Source organism: Taeniopygia guttata, chromosome 3 (assembly GCF_048771995.1).
Source record: "Taeniopygia guttata chromosome 3, bTaeGut7.mat, whole genome shotgun sequence".
Lineage (NCBI taxonomy): Eukaryota > Metazoa > Chordata > Aves > Passeriformes > Estrildidae > Taeniopygia > Taeniopygia guttata.
This window is the reverse complement of record NC_133027.1, coordinates 96,121,142-96,142,104: the sequence shown is the minus strand read 5'-3', so window position 1 is coordinate 96,142,104 and position 20,963 is coordinate 96,121,142. Positions and strand designations below refer to the sequence as shown.

The 20,963-nt window shown below is 46.7% G+C and overlaps 1 protein-coding gene across 4 annotated transcripts in view; it reads right to left on the bottom strand.

Moving 5' to 3' along the window:
• Positions 1-2,709: 2,709 nt before the first annotated feature.
• The window catches only part of TTBK1 (tau tubulin kinase 1), a 103,896-nt gene continuing 85,642 nt past the window's right edge, over positions 2,710-20,963 (bottom strand). For all 4 annotated transcript variants that reach the window (XM_030268888.4, XM_030268889.4, XM_072927451.1 and 1 more), the window contains 2 exons: positions 10,583-12,186; positions 2,710-9,833 (listed from right to left, as the gene is read on the bottom strand). In XM_030268888.4, coding sequence (XP_030124748.4) covers positions 9,407-9,833; positions 10,583-12,186 — 2,031 coding nt within the window. In that variant the 3' untranslated portion in view covers positions 2,710-9,406. The remainder of the gene's footprint in view (positions 9,834-10,582; positions 12,187-20,963) is intronic.

The following is a 20,963-nucleotide window of genomic DNA, read 5'->3' as shown; positions in this document are numbered from 1 at the left end:
TCACTTAGACAAGATAATCCTGTGTGAATTAAAACATTGCCAGGGAACTCAAAACAAACCCACTGGTTCAGGGAGCAGCATGAGCAGGGAATGATGACCCAGGAGCTGGGAAGACTACAGGACCAGCCTTGTCCACCTCAGCTGGGCACAGACCCAGAGTCTCAGCATGACTGGCAGAGCCAGGGGTGGCACAGAGCTGATCAAGAGCCCCAGAGAGGATGAACCAAAATCAGAGTCCCTCTAGAGAGCTTGGTGTGGAGCAGGAGATGGGCTGAAGACAAAGCAAGATCCATGCAGCACCCAGGGCAGGAGGAACACATCTGACACAGCTCAGATGGATGTGAGACACAGTCCTGAGCAGAAATGAAGTCCTGGGCCATAAGCAGAAGGTGCTTGGTGGCAGGTGCAGGACAGTAACAGCCATTAGTGCCCTTGGGGCCCTGATTCTCTGAAGAGCCAGGGCTTTACATCAAAAGCTCAGGAAATGCTGCAGGGGGAGCTTGGAGCAGGCTTTAGCACTGGCTGGAAGAGTGTTTTTGGAAGGCCTGTGCAGACAGTAAATATGTGGGAGTGAAAATACACACAGTCACACACTTGCACTGACAGATGGGGAGATGGTGAGAGTGATTTGTAGGGAATTACTGAGTGGGTGAAGCAAGGCCCAGTGCTCACCTTGACAGTGTTTCTCTGCCAATGTGGCCATGTGCTTGTCAGGTCCCAACAGCTCCACCGCTCTATCCTGAATTTCCTCCCCTTCCCAATGGGTTTCTCCCCAGATGGAGTAAAGAAAAGCTGCATAGTGTCCAGGGAAGCTGCTTTCTCCATACAGCACCCCACTTTCAGTGTTAGAACTTCTCTGTCTTCCTTCACTCATCACCTTCCTCTACTAATTATCTTGTTCCACCATGTTTCTCATTTAATCTAAGCATCTCCTAGCTCCTATCTTGGGTGACCAACACTTCACTTTTGACTTTTCTGCCCTATGTTTGAATGGAGATCCTTTTTATTTTGCAGTTTCAGCAATACAGGAACTGACTCAGGCTTCCCCTGAATCAATAAGAAACTCACTCAATACTCCACCTCCAACATTAACAAGATACATGGCAAGGAGAGTAGGGCATCTGGTGTTACCTTCCAGATGGTCTTTTTGCCTCCAGCCTACTCCTTGTTTGAGGATGCAGCTTTTGTGACTACTCCTATGGATGCACGGTCCCAAACTGGTTGCTTATTGACAGTTTTCAATTTACATTTATGCTTTGGGGTTAAAATTCCAATGTAATATTAGTAGTCTCTTCCAGCCTGAATTATCCTATGAGCCTATGGACATTACACCACAAGGTTTTGGGCTTGTTTAGCCTTTTATGTTAAATCTGAGGCTCTACCTCTGTTTCAAACATTAATTAGTGAATTTAAACAGCTGGAGTCAATGCATTATTTTATTTTGACATGTTTTGTACATGATGAAGTGTGGATGCCATGAGTTTATCATGGTCTCCAGATACTCTCTGCAACTTCAAGGAAGTTTTGACAGCTTCCTTGAAGCTACAGGCTTGAAGGACTTTTTCTCACTGGCACAAGAAAGGGTCCTTGGGTCCAGCTGACTCCAGAGCCCCATGGCTTCTCCACGGCAGCCTCCCTCTGACATTAGAGAGAAGATGAACACAAGGTTGGGAATTACAAACATTTCCTTGCAGTGCAGGCTTCCACTGCACTGTTAAGGCACTCCTGTGGCCCGCCTTTTCTGCACTGGGGTTTTCTTGTCTTGAAATACCTCAAGGTGATTGCAGAAGGAAGACCCCTGAGCCCAACAGTCTCTTTGGCTTTTCCAGATATAGCAGAATCTGCTCCAAGTAAAGATTCTGCCTCCTCCTGCAAACCTGTCTTTTCCTATTTTGTGAGGCTGTTCCAACATGAGCAGCCTGGTTTAGTTTCCTCCTCTACTGATCCTCTCACTTAACAAAGGCAGAGGCTGAAATCCAGCACGTTGTTCCTGACAAACCTGCCTTCCAGAGAAACTCTCATTTTGCCATCCAGGGGTGGTGATGAAGCCCCTCTGGCAAACCCCCTGCTGGCAGCTGATCCATGCAGTTCTGAAACATTTCTCAATTTCCCAGTTTATGATGCTCAGCTTTAATTTTCATCTGCATCTTCCTGACATAGACTTTTAGGAGCTTTTATGTCCCAGTATTTATTTTTATAATTTTGGATTCTACACTGGAGTCAAATGTATTTTCTTTTGGCTATAGGAGAAAGAATAAAATTTGTCATTACAGGAATATCTTTCCAAGGGACAAGGTTTTTTTTTATTCTGTTACTACACACCCCTGGATGTGGTCTGCACACCATAGGCACAGGGTAACTTGAGCACAACAAAAGGAATGTTGTAAAAACTGTCCTCAGCTTAAACATCAGATGGTCAGAGAGTACTAAAAGTCAAACCATGCCAAGTTACTGGTTTGCTTTTGCTCCTCTTCCCACATATTAATGTGCAGGTCCAACATGTCTACAAATGTGGCATCTTAACTATGGCATCTAGACTTTGTAAAGTATTTTTTAAATTTTTTTGTTGTTAAAAAAGCAGGCTTTTCTCTCTCACAAGTATTGTTTTGGGAGTGGATGGCTGAGCCTGCTGCCTGCAGTGTGATTGTAAACAAGGTTCATGGTGAAGGAACATGTCTTGCAACACCAATAAACGGGAGAAGACACCAATGAAAAGGTAGACAGGCTTTTAATGGCATGATCCAGAATCCCCTTTTAATAACAAATCTAATGACAATTGTGTCTGATATGAACAAGAAAGGGCATAATTGTTTATTTTTTTTAAGATGTGATCTGAAATTAAGACAAATGCTAGGTGGGTCTGTACATAGACAGGGCTTCTGTGATGCATGCCAGATTTTATGGCCAAGAAATTTGCCATGCAGTTGAACCAGACTGTGGTTCCTCAGTCGGAGTCCTACATTCTGTTTGCAGTGTGTAAACATTCTCCAGCTGCTTCCCTAAAAGAATGCAAAGAAGATATGTAGAGAGATTTAGCCTTGGGATTCAGTCACATTTCCAGGCAGGCAGTACCACGGAGCAGAAGTCCTGTCTCCAGAGTGTGCCAGAGGCGAAGGAAAACGTTCGGTGCGCCAGGTACAACGTCTGAGTGTAGAGTCACATGCTATCGTGTTAAAAGGAGATATATAAAATTATCTGTGTTTCCAGCTCCAATTCCTGTCTGGAGAAGAAGCAGCAGGTCCCATAGCACAGCAGTCCTGCCAACACTGGTTTCACACACAGGGATGCCCCCACATCCTGCAGAGCTCATCCCACCCTCCGCAGGGATGGTCCCAAGCCTGTGCCGTGCATTCCCGAGGAAACATCAGCCCCAGCCTCCTCCAGGGACCCTGTGCCAGAGCTCCCTGTGCCAGAGCTCCCTGCGCTCCAGGCAGGGCAATGTGGGCCAAGCCAGAGGCAGAGCAGCCACCGAGGAGCACTGTGCTGACACCAGTCCCGCAGTATCGGCACCAAAGCAGAGCTCTCGCCCTTGAGGCCCCTCTGGTTCAGCAGCTGAGAGCAGGAGAAATTATTATCTTGGTCCTGACAAGGAACCCAGCCCTGGATTTGCTTTGGTAGCTCCCTTCCTCCTTTCAGCACAGAGGGCATCAGAGTTTACTTTAAACCTGCTTTCCAGCCATTTGCAGCTCCAGAAACAAAAGGGATAATATTCCTCCTTATGACCCAGCATATGGCCTGTATGGGGCAGGGCCTGCACAGGTTGATGTCCAAGTCTGCCTCAGGCTCTGCAGAATCCAGGAGGGCTTCAACCCTCCCAGGCAAAAAGAGAATGACCTGGAGGGAACGTACAGTTACTTTGAAGACAAGATTTGCTGGAGGAGCTACATTAGGAATGAAGTGATGGTGTATAAATCACTGTCATTTCCTGGGATTCTGGCTATACTTGGGATCACAGCCTCAGCCTGCAGGCAGAGTTATTCCCTGGCCTTGCAAAACTACCAACCCCAATGCTCATGGAGGTCATAACATCAGCTGGCTCTGCTGCCACTGCCAGCATAGTCCCAGCCCCCTGGAATGCAGTACCTGCTGCTGCTGCTGCTGCTGCTGCTGCTGCTGCTGCTGCTGCTGCTGCTGCTGCTGCTGCTGAAGAGCACAGCCACTGGGGGTTCTGCAAAGGACCTTGGGAGCCAGCACACAGTGAGCCCACGGGCTCCCATCCTCTCAGCAGCCCAGTTACAGGCACATGCCAGACAAGGAAAGGGTCTGAACAGCAGCCCAAGCTCTCTTCCTCATGTGGAGATGCAGCTGGCAAACAGATGGAATCAAAGGTGCTTGCAAACTCTCAGGTGGTCCCCCTGGACTTGTCAAACCAGCCTAGCACTGCTGGAGCATGGGCATATTTCAGTTCAGCCAGAAGAAACTCATTTGATACCAAACTCATTATGTGCACAATGGAACTTTTACTGTGTTCACAGGTTTAATTTAACTGCAGGTGACTGATGTGTGGGGCAAGGCCTTTAGTGGACACTGGTGTCAGTGCATGTGGAATAACTGTGGGCCAATGAACTATACAGAGAAGAAAGAAGTGTGCTGAGGGACCACTGTGATGCTACTGAAGCTGCTCAGGCTATCAGTGATCGTCTTCTTACAGAGGATCTACATTAAGAAAACATCTCTGTGTTGGAAAGGAAAAATGTGAAAGATTTTCTTGCCCCAACACAACTTGCTTTGGATCAAAATGTTTCACCACCAAACTCTCAGTGCTTGTGTTAGCCAGGAGCAGCCAAGTGAACAACGATGCTCCATATCCTGATCCACGCCCCACAGATCTGTGTGTCAGTCCAGCAACTGTTGCAGGTCTGGTGGCAAGCAGGACAGCTGTCAGCCACCCAGGCTGGTGTGTTTCAGCCCTGGTTCATGCTCAAGCAGGTGGAGCCTCACAGCTGACATGCACTTTGGTAGAGTGTTCCCTCATCCACACTAATTGCACACAGCAGTCAGCCCTGCACACATCTGAAGTCACAGATGAGAATTCTCTGAAGGTAGCAGGATCCTTTTTAACCTTTAGTCACTAAATATAATGGTCACTACTTATATTGTTATAATAATATATATATATTATAATATTCTTTACTTAAAAAAGGGCAAGCAAAGTCTCCTGCCTCTCACTGATTCCAAGCACAACTGACCCAGAGATATTTGCTACCAAAACACCTTTTGCACCAAGGCAAACGGAAGTGCCTGTGCTGCCAACCAGACAAATCAGTTAAGCAGCTCCATCCATCCGTGTGTTTGAACCTCTCCACAGTATCAGTCTGACTGGTGCCATGTGTCCTTTTTCTCCCTCTGCTCATATAATCCATTGCCACACTGCTTAGCGCTGAGAACTGCCTTTCAGATTCCCCACGTGGCACATCCCCCCTGTATCCATGCTTCTTGGCAGGCAGCTCCTGGCCAGCCAGCAGCCACTGGCTCCTTTTCACCAGCCAGGGTGTCATCTCAGCTGGTGGGAAAGGTCCCTGCAGAGTGAGGACTCAGCACGACACCAGGCTGTCCCAAAGACTCTTGCAGTCCCAACACAGATGAAGGTGTCACTCCCTACCCATGCAGATGAACGCACAGATGAAAGAACAGTGGTGGCCTGTCCCAGGAGTTCCCTCAAAACACACACGGGCAAAATCACCTGCAAGGACACAGCCACACACCCCCAGCAGTGCTTGAGCAGCCCCGTGTGCCCTCAAGGCTTGACAGAACCCGCAGGAGACTCATAGCAGAGAACAGGGTCTTGCCTCTCCCACCTGTCTGGGATGTGACAGCCCACCGTGTCCTGTGATGCCAGAATAGATCCTCTGGCACTCCTCAACCACCTGACTTCTCCCTAACATCAGAGGCCTCATCTCCTCTTGTCCCCAGACATGTTCTCCTCTGTCTGCTCCAGCTATGGCAGGTGCCCTTTCAACTTTCCTGCAGGGCAGCAGAAGAAGAAAGGACCCAGAGGAAATTCTGTGTGTAGTGCTCCCTCAGACAGGAGCACCTCCATCCAGGAGGACATGGCCTGGGGCATACCCTGCTGTCGATGCACTTTCCTGCTGCCCTTCGTGCCAAGGACAGCTGGGAAGCAGGGCTGTGCAGGAGCAGGGAGCCTGGTAGCACAACCACGAGGAGAGATGACTCACGCTGGTCTCAGATCTCTTTGGACCCAGCTGCACCTTCAGCACAGCCTTGTCAAACAACAATGTGAACAGCTTTTATTTTCTGTGCTGGCCATCTTTCCCTTGCTTTCTGAAAACTGTGGGACCTGCCAGGTGGCTCTCCAGTATATACCAGCTTTGGCAGGTATCCCAGTGGGACCAGGAATCTACTGCACCACAGACAGAGATGATACCTTGGTGTCACCAGAATCCTGCTTGCTTCTTGTGGTTGGGTCATGGTAGATAGACCTCTTAGAAGACAGCTTAGTTTCACAGAAACCTTTTAATAAGAAAGTCCCCATAGTCCTGTGAAAGACTTCACTGGATGGTTGCTTCACAATTAAAAGCCTGCTCAATTTCTTCATCTGTTATTCTTTGCTGTTCTGACTTTCCTGCTTTCACGTGCCAGAGGAAGACCACAGAACCACAGAACCATAGAATGGTTTGGATTGGAAGGGACCTTAAAGATCACCCAGTTTCAGCCCCCCTGCCATGGGCAGGGACACCTTCCACTAGACCAGGATGCTCAGGGCCCTGTCCAGCCCAGCCTTGTCTCTGCCCTGGAGCTTCCTTCCTGACATAGGTTCAGAGAAAACTGTCCTTTAAACTTTTTCCTGAACAAATACACTGATTGTGCTTTATTGGCTTCCCACGATGAGGCAGGTTTGATAACCTTGTTAATAGTCCTGTAGTCCTCTTTCAAAGCTCTTTCAATGTAATTTTTGGTATGTGCATTAAGACCCAGATGGACCATTTGGTAAAGGCTTCACAACCAAGTCTTACCATCTGAGCACTCTAAAATTAATAGACCTCCTAAATTAATGGAGTCCCATTGTGATTTATATTTCTGGAAAGAATCTGTCTTTGAGTTTATTCTGTTTTCTAGTTTCTAAACCTGCAGTGCATGCTTAGGTTCTATTCTGACCTACACTTCAAACTCAGAGAAAGTTATAGTGCCACCAGAAGAAGTGATCACAGTCTCTGTGTGTCCTTCTTCTGTTGTGTGACCAAATGGTGAACCAGAGTGATGAAATGAACCAGATGAAAAATAAACTGGCAAATCAGAGCAGTTCACATTGTGCTGGATCAGCATTTCCAGCCACTTTATCAAATAGCTGCTGCACTGTAAATGTGGTGGAACTGCAAAGAAACATCTGGAACTTGGAGGGATGTTACTTCTGATGGCAACATCAGCTCAGTCCATCAGACCACAGCCTGGGTTCGCTCTGAGTTCCCAATGCTGTTCTGCAAAAATGAGGGCATGTTTTCAGGCTAAGCTGTGCTGCTTACTCAACCAGGGTGAGCCACATCAATGGAAAACACTTTGAGCTAGGTGAAATAAATTCTTAGTGTTGGCAACGCTGAGACTGTCATATGAAGAGGCAATTCCTGTCTCCTGTTTCTACACATTTCCCTGTTCAGGTGTGCAAGGAGTACCCTTTTCTCCCAGACACCCTGTCACAGGTCTCATATTCCTTCCCAGGACTTCTGTAGATATGAGAAGCTTCAGGAGTCCTTGAACTCGATGGCCATCAGTGTGACTGTTTGCATTCATGTTCAAATGAATCAAGGTCATTACTGTTCAGATTCCTCTAACAAGCTTTGTTGTCTGCAAATAGTAAATATTTGCAGGTAGTTGCAACTGCAGGAATAGGTGTATAGAGCAGCTGTATTTTTGTTCTGCCTCATGCAAAGCCTCTTTTAGGCATGACAGTGGTGTGAAGCACAAATTATTTGGGTCTGGAGTGTTTTCTACTGTGAGGTGTGGGGAGAATTTTGTCTACTTCAAGATCTCATCAAGATCAGACAGGTACCAGTCCTTCTTGCTTTCACTTTCACGCCTTCCTAATTAGTCTGGGGGCTAAACAGTTGGTTGATTTAGCTCTAGCTGAGTGTTAAGCTTATGCTCAGATAATATTACTTGAAGAGAACAGCCTTGCTCTTATGTTCACATTATTCATCCTCAACATGTGGCAAAGGTGAGCACCAAGGAAAAGACATAACCCCCACCTCTGCCACTCAACCCACTGTCCCCTCAGATAGAAATGCACATGGCCATGGCATGCCAGCAAACCTCTCATTGCAAAGCAGCAGGTTTTGGGTATACTACAGGATAACAATTTCCCATCCTGCTGTGTAGGGAAACTTTCAACCACAGTGCCAAAATTCACAAACACCAAGAGCATGACAATAAAACACAAGGAATTCAGGTGCAAGGGGCACCCAGGCTAAAGGCATCCAGTGACTATTCACATCTTCACCATGGAGCTGTGTTTGGTGGACTACAGGTCTGTGGCACCAACCAAGCCCAGGCTGAGAGGAACCACCCTTGCTGGGGGATGTGATGTCCACAGATCACAGTTTGGTATTTGTGACAGATGTGGCTGCAGTGTGCTCCCTTCTACATTAACTAGCAAGAGCTCTTGATTTCCCAGCAAGCTGCCAACACACCCCTAATTCCACACAAGTACCCACCACACAGGCATCTCTGAAACAGCAGCAGTGCCTGAGAAGCAATGCCAGACAGCCTGCTCTGTGGGACATACCGGAGCAGGTAGGAGCATCCAGCAAGACCTGCCTGTTTCCTAATTCCCACCTGTAGAGGCATCTCTGGCAAGGAGAGAAGAGCCCTCTCCTCCTTACCCCTTCTCTTATCTCAGCACACAAAGATGCATTCATCCCTCTTGAATAAGCTAGTGGCAATCCCTTGCTAACACAGATGGTGGGAGGTGAGCCAACACTCAGGGAGATAGTGGAGACCAAGACTGGTGTTTTCCCAGCAAGGAGAAATAAAGGAGCTGCCTGAAGGACAGGAGCCTTCCTCTTTAGCAGGCCTTGTCACCTTGCTCTTGTCACCTCTGCTCCTGTTTTCACAGCTGGAGTCGGTGTTGAGGACTGGTATTGCTAACAGAGAGGGGAATCCCTGGGGAGGGAGGCAGGTCAGGCACTGGGCAGGCTGCCTGGGTCACGGTTTGGTGCTGTGCGTTAGCAAGCGTGAGCTGCGGGCTGGGTGTCTCCCTTGAAAAGGCTCCGTGGCTCGGGGGCTGCCAGGCCCATGGGAGCTGATTGCAGTGTGGGGTGAGAGTGAGTGAAGCATTCAAGTACAGCTACTGCTATACACTCGTGGGTCCAGCATGGAAGGCTGTGCTGCAGCTTCTCAAGTGTATACTATATGCAGAAGTTACCCAGTCTTCTGGGCTCGCAGAAGAAGGTCATTATCTGGCAGCTGCCTTACTTTCCAGGGACACCTGCTTTCCTTTGGTTGCTGGACTTTGAGTCTGGACTTTTCCTCTTTGTCGTTTTTTGGCCACGCCAGGAGATGGCAGGGAATCTCCTGTAGGCCCCGGGGCCTGAGCTGAGGGCTGAGGTCGGGGGGAAGGAGGAACTCGCTGAGGAGCAGTCCCTGGTTTATGCTGTCGGCAGGGAGACGGACTTTCCCTCCGAGGCAGCAGCTGGCTTCTGGGGGAAGTACTGGGGTTCCTGGAAGGAAGGACGGGGCTCCGAGGGGATGCACCACTGGACCTCTGCGAGCTGCTCCGTGGAGGAAGAGAAGTGGAACTTGGTGATGAAGGAAGCTGACTTTGTACCTGTGTTGTTCGGCCTTCATATGGGACACTTCCAGCTGGTCTCTGTGTCTGAAGCCTGCAGAGGAAGAAAAGAGGGAGAATGAAGGGAATTTTGCAAGGGACTCTTGGGCTCCTGGCAGGATTGGCATGAATGTTGCCAGGCAATTGCAAGGAGTCTCCAGCATCAGGATGGCAAAACCTACACTGTGAAACAAATGGGGCACCAGTTTGAACACTATCCTGTAACTCAATGCAGTTAACCGCTAAGTGTTTGCCTTGATCCTCCAGCACTCTCTGAGTCAACACGCAGGCATGGTATCTGGGACTTTTCTTAACATGCAGAATGGATGCAGCAACCTCTTCCAAGGCAGGAGATACAATTTGGGAATGTGGACATGAGTTGGATTGCACCAGTTGGCCTCTGATGATAACTGTGATGGAACTGAGGCACTCCCAGCTGGCAGCCTCACTGCCCTTACAGCTCTAATCACAATAGTCAGGCAGAAGGCCAGATCTCCCTGCAGAGTCATGGCTGTGCTGCAAAACTGAGAGCTCAACACTGGGGGCATTTGCTATCATCAGACCAAGTGAAAAGGCTTGTAAAAGGAAATGTCTCAAAGCCAGGGGAAGCAAAGAGAGGCTTCAAAAAAAGAAGACAGAGAGGTGAGTACTTCACACACCTGTGGGCTGAAATGACTGTAGGAAACAAGGATGGGCTATGCATTCAAGCCGAGTAAAGGATGAAGTCATGGGAGGTGAGCAAAGCCCTGGCTGTGTCTCCTCAACAAGCCAAGCTGTTTGCATTTCTCAACATTTTGGTCTTACCTGCAGGCAGCAGCTGCATCCTGTGGGGAGCTGCACAGCCCTGCCATTGCAGTGGCCACGGAGCTCTCCGACCTCGTCACCTCCAGTGGTGTTTTCACCGGCACGATGGGACGAGGAATTCTGCTCTTTGTGCTTATGGCTCTCTCTTCTCTCCCCAGCAGCACAGCCCTCTTCTCTCCCTTCCGTGGGATGGAGTCATCAGAGTCGTGGGTGTCCTCCTCAGAACCAGTGGCTGACAGGGTTTCGGAGGCTCGCCGCCGCTCGTCGCTGGAGGAGGCCGAGGAGGAGGCACCTGAGGCCAGCCGGAGGAGGCGGCTCTGTCTCTTCTCCATCACCAGGCGAGCCAGGTCGGGTTGCTTTGCCCTCTTATAAAGCCTTTCTTTGGCTGAGAGTGAAGTTGAAAGGTCTGAGCCAGTGTCCTCCTCAGAGAACAAAATGGGTATCCGACTTCTATACCGGGAGCCCAGCGGCCTCCTGGGGCCCTGCTGTGGCGTCTCGAGGAGGGTCTCTGCTCGCTTCAGGTGTTCTGTCGCTGATGCTCCCTTCTCGAGGCCAGGCTCCCTTGTAGCCACCTTGTCGGGCTCTTCCAAATCCAGCGAGAGCACCGCTTTGCTGGAGAGCTCCGGCTTGTCCTCGGGAAGCTTTGGCATGCCGTTGGGAAGGGCCGGCTGCTCCCCCACAGTCTCTGAGGTGGTTTCGACATGGTTGGCCGAAAGCGCGCAGCTCTCCGTCTCTGCCCCTTCCAGCCCGGAATGAATGCTTCCATTCTCCACCAGCACCAGGTTGTCCTCCAGCTCCTCCTCGATGATGACCTCCTCGAACTGCCCCGGGGGGCAGTACTCCTCATGCCGCATCAGCTGCCCACTGGAAGACATCACGTTTAGGTGTGTCTTCTCAGCAATGTGAACAAACGTGCGCTCAACTTTGGTGAATGGGGAAGAAGCTGTAGCCACTGCCACGGGAGGCTTTGGTTCTGATTTGAGGACTGAGGACAGGGTCCCTGGCTCAGACACATCCAGCTGGCTCCCCATGGGCTGCGGCCGCTCACTCTGAGGTGTCAGTGCAGCAAGAGTGCCCAGATCAACTTCTGGAGGTAAGTCTGCAGCCACTGGAGACTTTTTCAGATCACCTGGTGAAAACAGCACTAATGTTTTTGAGCCTTCCTCCAGCTCCAGGTCCCCATCAGCAGTGGATGCTCGACCCTTGGACCCCTTCTGGTCATCAGCCAGGAGTGTGGACGGTGCACACTCCTGGCTTCGCTCCGTGCTCTTCTGACTCAGGTCGCTGCTGGAATCACTATGCATGTCAATCTCATTGCCCTCCTCCTCCTCCTCCCCCTCATCCTGCTCATCTTCCTCCTCCTCATAGTCTTCCTCCTCTTCTTCATCCTCCTCCTCCTCTTTTCCATTCATTTCCAGATAAGGTTCCAGAGGTTTGCAAGGAGCAGTCAAGACAATATTTGAAAAATCAACTTTCTTTATCCGCTGGGATAGCTTAGGCTTTTCCCAGTAGTTGCACATATCTTTTCTGAAGTCTTGGTAAGGCAAACTCAAAGGGACTGCCTTGGGCAGGCCATTTATTTCAAATGACTTCAGCATGTATGCCTGCAGGAAGACAAATGTGACAAAAGAAGAGGGTGAGTTAGCATTCAGACACAGCATTGACACAGAACACATCAGGACCAACAGCAGCAGGAAGAATCCATGGGAAGCATCTAATCCATCATGCTTCCAAAATACATGCCTGAGCAGTCATCACTCCATCATTTGATTTGCACAAACCTTAGAGAGATTCACAGATATTTATCAATGAAGGAAACAAAACATGCAGAAGAAGTTCCTTTGTTAGCAGTCTTTAACCTTGACATAAAAGAACCATTTTCAAGCAATTCCTCAGGATTCTTTCACATTTCCCAATCTTCTTCAGTGTTTGTGTATTTATTTCAGAATTTATGTATTTACAGAGTCACTCCTTCCTTACTGGTACCACTTTTATGACGAGACAACAGTGAACTGAAGGAGCACCTCTGGGCTAGATAAATTTCCTGATCACTTTCCATTACCATCCACCATTGTCCCTGGGGCAGTAACACTTGTAGTGCTACTGCGTTCCCCTGGTGTACCATCCATCCCCCCTTCTGCTCCCACATCCCTGTAGCAACGCCTCATTCTGTCTCCTACAGGCTTCTGCTTCCACTAAAATCATCAGCAAGTCATGAAAGCTGGCACATAAAGTGTCATTATCAGACCCTGGGGTGTCCAACCAGAAGTGAAGGGCAGACAGGACAGGAGGTGGGGGCACTGTTTCTCCAGCAGCCTGTGGCAGTAACAGGCTGTGAAATGACTGCAGACGATCCTACAGAAAAACAGTAGCTCACACACACATGCACACACTTGACCAAACAAGGCCAAAATAAATAGGAAATGCCTGTCAAGCATGGCCTAATTAACAATCAGTTGCAAATGAAAATCACATCAGCACCACTCTGCAGAATTGATTTTAAACCAAATAATTTACAGCACACTTCTGTTAGGGCTTGCAAACTGTAACCTCTCCATAAAATCAACTGGTCAATAATGCATCACATGCTACCCTTGAAAAGTCCTAATCATGAACAGCAGGGCTCCAAACATCTGCGTTTCCAGTGGCATTTGACAGTGCCAGAGGATATTTAGGCTACACAACGAAACATGCTTAACCACTTAACCATGTGAGCTCCAGAGCTGCTAACATCTACCACATTCACTTGGCCGTGGGAATGGATCTTTTTGTCTCCTGGGAGAAAAAGCCCTCAGTGGCTTTTCAGTCCAATGGAACAATTAAAAATGGTGCTGAAAATCTCCATGTGCTGCGCCTGAAATGTACTATTTTTATGCTTCTGTACAACAGAGACATTTCAAATAGGTTGGTGGGCAGCATCAAGCTGTTCTGCGTGGTGGTAAGTCGTTATCTAGTTAATATTTCTTTTTATGTCTTATAAATTAAAACACAGGCTGGTTTTGGCAATACCTCTGGAATCCAAAACTGCTTCTCTTCTTTCATTAAAGCTGAAGCCTGGCCCTGAAGATGGCCCTGTATTAGTCTGGTTTGGGCTTTCACTGACCCACTCTGCCTTTTGTATCAGATGGCAGATGTGGAACTTGGATTGGTAAGAGTAATTTCCTTTCCTTTGCAAAGGAAATTACTCACATGGCTTCTTCCCTCAGGCATTTATTGGAAATTAGCTCATTCAACAGCCTAGGATTGGATGGTGCATGTTGGCTGGGTTTGTTTTTCCCAAGAAATACATCCACAGTGCTATTCCTAGAATCCTAAACAAACAGATGCACCTCCCCCATGGGAATGGGACCTGACCAACATCTTGCCTTGTGCTGAGCCCCCCATTGGAAAGAGTTCCACAAACCCAACAAGAGCTCCTTTGCTGCTCCACTTCATGCCATTTTCTAGATGCTGTGTTTGATTATGCAGATGGACAATCGCTGTTTTTCTTTGCATAGTGAAATATGCACCTGTGTAGATCTTCAGATCTCTTCCCAGCCCTTGGCTTGTGTCATCTCTTCTGCTTTGTGGTCAAGGTGAGCTGAATCCAGCCATGCAGAGGACATCCTGTATAGGCCAGAGATATGGTTTCTGTGCCCTGCAGTCTGCCCCACCAGCGGCGTTGTCTCCAGCAAACCCTCTCTCCTCAATAGCTTTTCCCTTGCAAGACATCAAAAGTTTTTCTGAATGAGGTTACACTAAGCAATAATGTATGACATGGAGCTGGACAGCAGGATGTTGCTGTAAGAAAAATAGTAGTTCTTGATTTCTTGCACTCTGGTGTCCCTCTGCTACCACTAAGTCATGCTGTAGATAACTTTCTAACCCCCATGTACTTCTACCTCTATAAATTCCTTGCAGTATTTAGAAAATGGATTGCGTTTCTGTCTGTCATTTCAATTTCTCCGTGTATGTTCTACTTCCCTGCATGGACACTGCACTCTGAGCACAACAGTGACTGCTTTGCTTCTGCCTACCTTTGGGAGACTTGGACTGCTTCAGCTGCTGCATGCAGTGCCCTAGAACTGCCAGAACACACTCCTTGAAGCAGCAAGAGACAGTCGCTGCCTTGCCACTTGTAAATGCACGGCGGAGAAAGTCCAAAGAACTCAAATATCCAGCTACAAGAAACTCTGCTGAACAAGGTGTTCCCAGTTTGAACCCCTCACTAGAGAAACTTGGGTCCTGTCTTGACAGTCTTTTGTACTACATCACACTCAGCTGCTCTGGGACTATTCCCCAAAGGCCAGGGAAGAACTTTTCTGCTCTGTGTACTAATGGGGAGGAACTGAGGGAAGATGTCAGAAGATCAGAGGTGAAGAGGCTTAGCTTGTATCTTAAAACTGTAGAATAAAAAAGACACAAAGAATCTCTGGAGATCTCTGCTCCAACCATCCCTCAAAGCAGGACCAACTTAGAGCTGCCTGTAGTGGGCCACATCCAGATGAGTTTTTAGTACTTCAAGGATGGAAATCTCACAATCTCTTTGGGACCCTCTCCTGGAGTTTGAGGCTCTTCATGGCGAAAAAGGTGGGGGGTTTAGGATCTAATTCTAACTTTCCTTTCATGCAACTTTTGTCCATAACATCCTTTCATTGTGCACCTCTGAGAAGAGTATGGAATCTCCCTCCACCAGGCAGTTCAAGGAAGAAAAAGGAGGCCACAACCAATCCTGTTTTTTTTTTCTTTTAAGGCAGAACAAACCCAGATCTCTGAGCCTCTCCTCATATCAGATGTTTCTAGTTCTTGGTCATCCTGGCAGCCCTCTGTCAGGTTCACTCTCCTGTGAGCAGGAACTATGCCATGAGCTCAGACAGCCACATTTTCCTGCCTGTTTGACCTCAGATCTCCACTCCTGGCTCTCTCTTGACTTGTTGGTCACTTGTCCAGGAATGCCTGTGGCATTACATATGTCTGAGCATGTGCTTCCCACAAAGTCTGCACGTTTCATCTCTTTAACACTCTCTTAATAAAACTTAGATTATTGACTAAGGCTGAAGTGCTTGTGAGTGCTGCCCAAACAAATATTTTAGAACTCTACCTACTTTATGGTCAAACCTAGAAGCTCCCAGGTGGAACTCTGTGGAGTTTCACAACAGAAGGCAACTGGGTTGCCAGAGATAGAAATAAAATCTGAAAGAATGTGGGACTGTTCAGGGTCTGCAAAACTTATCAGCCTTATAAAAACATCAATACCACTGCCCTCTTCTGAGTTCATGAATGTAAAGGAATGCCCCCTACCAACATAGCACTTGTGACAGATTTGGAAAAAAGAGGCATCACTTGCCAGTGTGGCCAGTAAACAAACCAATAGTTGTATGTCATCATGGATTGTCAACAGTTCTTTGCTAATACTGCAACTTCAGCTGCTGCAGTTCCAAACATTGTCGAGATGGTGACACTGCCACAAGGCCTGCTCATACTTGGCTGACTGCCCTAGAATTGAAGGACATGCTTTTCATAACTCCCCTCCTTGACCATGTTTTCTTTTCATTATTGCTTGACCTCTTTATGGACTACTGAGGAAAGGAAAATCATGGGAATGATGTAAGTGCACATGATTGTATCAGAATTGTTAGTGAGTGAACTGAGATTGTTCCAACAACACTGTCCCATACACCCAGCTGACCTTATTCACACAGAATGGGGATTCAGTGGGCATGGGTCTCATTGTAATTTATGGCAAAAGGGGCCAGGAGGGGTGGAGACACCACTGCAGTTGGGCTTATCTAGGCTTTTTCCTCCAGACCATCACCTGCCTGCACAAGCTGCTCTCTACCTTTGAGCAGCTGGAGTCTTGTGATTCTCCTGCATGAGGGGAATTTCCACCATCCTTTCCACAGGTACCAGAGCCTTCATATGCCTTGAATTGAAATCACAGTGTGGCCTTCCCAAAGTACATAAAACACATCTCTAACAGTCACATAACTTTGTTTCTATTCCCAGATGTGTCTTAACTGCAAGTTTTTAGTGATCACACGCGTAAGCAATAATGGAACTCTCACTGTTCTTACCAGATCTCCTTCAATTCCCTGTGCAGAGCTCCCATATACCCAAGGATGAGCAGGGGACACCTTCCCAGAGCAAATGAAGTAGAAAAGTGAAGAAAGAAAGCAAATAAAAACCCCAGCCATCAACAAGATGCTGCCTTTGATTCTTTAATAAGGTTTTGGTAGTATACAAGCTTTTTTTTGTTTGTTCGTTTTTTCTTTTTTTTTTCTTTTTCCCGATTGTCTGGATTAACATACATGGATTTAAAAAAGGCACAAAATCCATTGCACAGCTTCTGTTTCATTTGTTTTTGATGACATTGCCTGTTCATTGTGGTTTCAAGTGTAGGATTTTACAGTACACTGCAGCATTTACAGCATGATCTACATACAGGTAATCAATGCATGCTTTTATACAGGAGACAGAATTCAAATTCTCTCTCAGTATTTCTATATACACAATAATACAGTCTTTTTCTTCTGAAAAAAAATCTTTAAATTGGTCTTGCATGCTTGGTATACCAGAAGAATTAGTGCAAGCATATATTACAGTGTTATTGCAGTACAAAAAGGGGTTGACCTTAGGCTCTAAAGGGATTAGATAAGGAAGAATAAAAAGACTCGAGGAAAACAAGCTTTGGATCCCTTTAGTCAACTACGTCCTTCCAAATGGATCCCTACACAGTACTGCCTTTAAAGCTACAGCAGGCTGCGTCCCCTCCATCTCCCTGCTGCCTTCCCCCTGAGACAAACTTCCACAGCTTCTGCAAACCTTCTGTCCCTAGCAGTCCATAAGGACTCCTGGCAGCCTGAGGAATCCCTTCTCCTAGACCTCTTAATACTGGACACCTGCTTGAAGGGGACTGCACTGAGATCCACTGCTTCAAGCCAACTCATGTCCCAGCAGATGGAGCTTCTCAAGCAAACCAGGAAGCACAACAGGCTCCCTACAGCTTTTGTCTCCTCTCAGTAGCAAAGACCACAGAAACCCACATTCACCTCCTACTCAAGTAGCAGTTGGTTAAATATGGTTTGGACTCTCCTGCTTAGCAGCAACAGAAGTCTAACAGGTGACACAAGGTAATGCAAAGGAAGGATATGCTGGTCCCTGAGATTCTTTATGGGAGCTGAAAAGTCTGGGAAGCAGAAATCAAGTTCTCAACGTGATATTAATTGTTCCACTGGGAATGGGAAGAGGCCTTAGTCCTGAGAGATGCAGATGGCACACAGACAGCAAGAGCTATAGTCCAGTCTTCCCTGTAACAGCTTTTATTTGGATACTATCAGGACCTTAGCATATCCTGGAAGTGACATTATCCTCTGCCAATATAGACTAAGCTTGATTGGGACTGGGAGACCTGGCAGGATTGACAACAGTGTGTGGAAAAAACCTAGAATCTGAGTTTCTGAAGCAGCTCTTTCTTCAATCCAGCATCAGATGAGGTAAAAGTAGCAGGGGGTCTTAGAGCTGCCATGCTTACTTGCAGGATCTCCGTGTTCCAAGAATCAGCACCATAAATGTGAGAGATGTTCTTCTATCCAGCATCTTACCATCAAAGCTCCACAGCCTTTTTCTTCATTCTTTTACCAAGGTGAATAGGACAATCCAGTCCTGTGCTGGATAAGTGCACTGTTCCTCCGTGTTTGTGCTTTCATGTGTTAGGTTTGTGCCAGTTTTCCTAGCGTCTTGGATGGAAGCAAAAGCTCTGTAAGGGTGGGATGCCTGCCACTCAGATTCCCAACTCTGTACCCACCAGTGTCTCCAGTGAGAGCCAACACAGAGCTCCCTGTCTGAGCAGGCACGGGGACCACTTCATTTGTATCACTCATTGGAGACTCGGGAAACAGTAGAGCGAAGTGGAAGGAAATGATAATCCAAAAATTCCTCTAGTCCCTAACTGTAAAGGCAACTTAATAGCAGCAAGAAAGAAGAAGAAGAATATTCTGAAAGCTAAACATCTTCTTAAGTCATAAAAATAACCAGAAGTGCTGAATAAGAACCTGATCTGGTAGGGGTTTTCTAGGAAGGACCACGCTGAAGGGGCAAGAGTCCCATAGAAATCCTCCTTATCTGACTTGTTCAGAGGAAATTTGCCATTACTGTGTTTCATGTTGCCAGGTAATTAATTGCACTCATAATTAAACTGAGAAACTTGTTGGAGCTGTTGGAGGAAACCCTGGGGATTTTTACGAGGCAAGTGCACTAGATGAGGTAACTCATTGAACCACTTTGCATATGAAAAAATAAAACCTCCAAACATAAAGCAATTTTCTTTTTGAACACTAGAAGACATGCAAGTGAATGTAAAATGGGGATTGCTTCCAATCCCCAGGTTACATGGTTAGCAGCTTGTTCAAAATGTACATTCATCATAACATCATTTTTTTTTTTCAATGGCAGGTGTGATATAAAGAAGTTGCAATACAGCAAATAACACTTAGAAACATTTCCCAGAAATTAATCTTTGCGCTGTCCCCTGGAACTGCCAATGCAGGTTTGTGTTCTAGTGACCCAAACACAAAACACGTGGCATAAAAACGCAACAAAAAGCAAGGCAATGCCACAATGATCAGCCTTTATATGTTTTATTTCATCTTTTAATATTACCCAAAATAGATGTTTGCATACTATAAATTATGTCCCAAGTGCCAGCACTGTTCTCATCACCAGAATACTTTGCCACTGGCTGACAGCAAAAGGAGAGATATGTATTTATGCACATCACACTGAATGAAGACCTGGGCTGGCCCAGGTTGCTGAAATCAGACCTGCAGCATGCAGAGGATGCTGGGTGTACCAGGTGCCATAAAGATACTTTCTGTAAATGGCTGAGATTTGTTCTTTGCAACATCCTTTTCAGCATTTGGGGGTGTGCAAAGTGGCCCACTACTGGCACAGAAACTGTTCTGTAAGGCAGGACCACGTGTGACCACTTGCACGCCACGCGTGGGTCATGCACACACAAGCACACAGACAAGCAGAAATGGAAGCTCCAGCATAAAGCATCCCAACACCATCCTGGGGACAACAGTGAAATCAGGAAGCACATCTGGCTTACTTTGGTCAGCCTCTCCAGAAATTATTTTCTCTTCCAGTCACTCTGGGGAGAGCTGGCAACTCTCCACAGGGAAGCAGGTCAAGAAAAAGGTACTCCACGTTCTCCAGCTGAGAAATAGTTGAGGCAATTTTTTTCACAATAAACACTAACAGGATTTTAGGGGTTTGCAAATTATCCATGATTTTAAAGGCTTCAGACCTTGACTGCTAGGAAATGCAATTTTGTTTTTTTCAGCTAGCCTCTTGCAGCCCATCTGCTACTGCCAAGCAGAGCTAGACAAATATATGATAGCTATCTCCGAATTGCTCTTTCCTATTTTTACCAAAGGGGGACAAGAAAAGCAAAAATAAAAATAAAAGCTTCTGTTTTGAATAGATTGGGATAAAAGAGCCCTTTCTTATTCAATGTGAAAGTAGCAAAATGGTCTCAGCTTCAGGTAAAGTTCTGAGAGTGTCATGAATAAATCTTTAATGACAACCATTAATAAAATGTGGCATTCATATAACCCAGCAGTTGACAATACAAATAAATTCAGTCATTGACGCAGAACTGCGTCAGTTACTATGTGGCTGTAATACAAATGTAACTGGATACCACAGAGACTCCTAAGGAAAATATGCCAGACCCACCAAACATGGTTGGTATCTGTCACCAATTCCCCCAGATAAGCAGTAGAAAATCTTCTCTTTTCAAGAATAATCTTGTGTTGCTGTCAAGCTCTTAAAAGCTCCACATACACATACCACGGAAGATCGATGGCAGTGTGAGAGGGAAGGATGCTAGAAAACAGGAAAAGGACTGAACACATCTTTCCATGCTTTCTGACCTTCAGTCTCACAGTACATCCTATTGTTGAACTATTTTACAAGAGAGGAGTGAACTAGCAATGGTTGTATTTTCTTGCCTTAATTTATTTACAAAGGATCACAGCACCAGATTCAAATAGTGCATTTTTCCACAAGAGAGCAAGGGAAGCTCATGGTGATTATCAGTCAAAGAAGTGCCTCAGTGAAATTTGTAGTATTTGGTATATAGGTCCCACCCACTGTCCTAACAATTTTCAGATTATGAAAAAATATTCAGCCTCCTGAAATTTGCTTTGTGCAACCAAACATCTGGCTTTATCCTGACATGTTCTGAAAAGGCTTTTCTTGTTGCTGACTCCCCCATGTAAAACAGCAAGGGAGTGACTCATGGGGAAAATAAAGCACTTGGGGATCTTTAGAGTTTAAGAGCCCATAGGACAGTATGAATACCACAAGTGTTGTTTCTGAATAAACTCTGGAAAGGCTA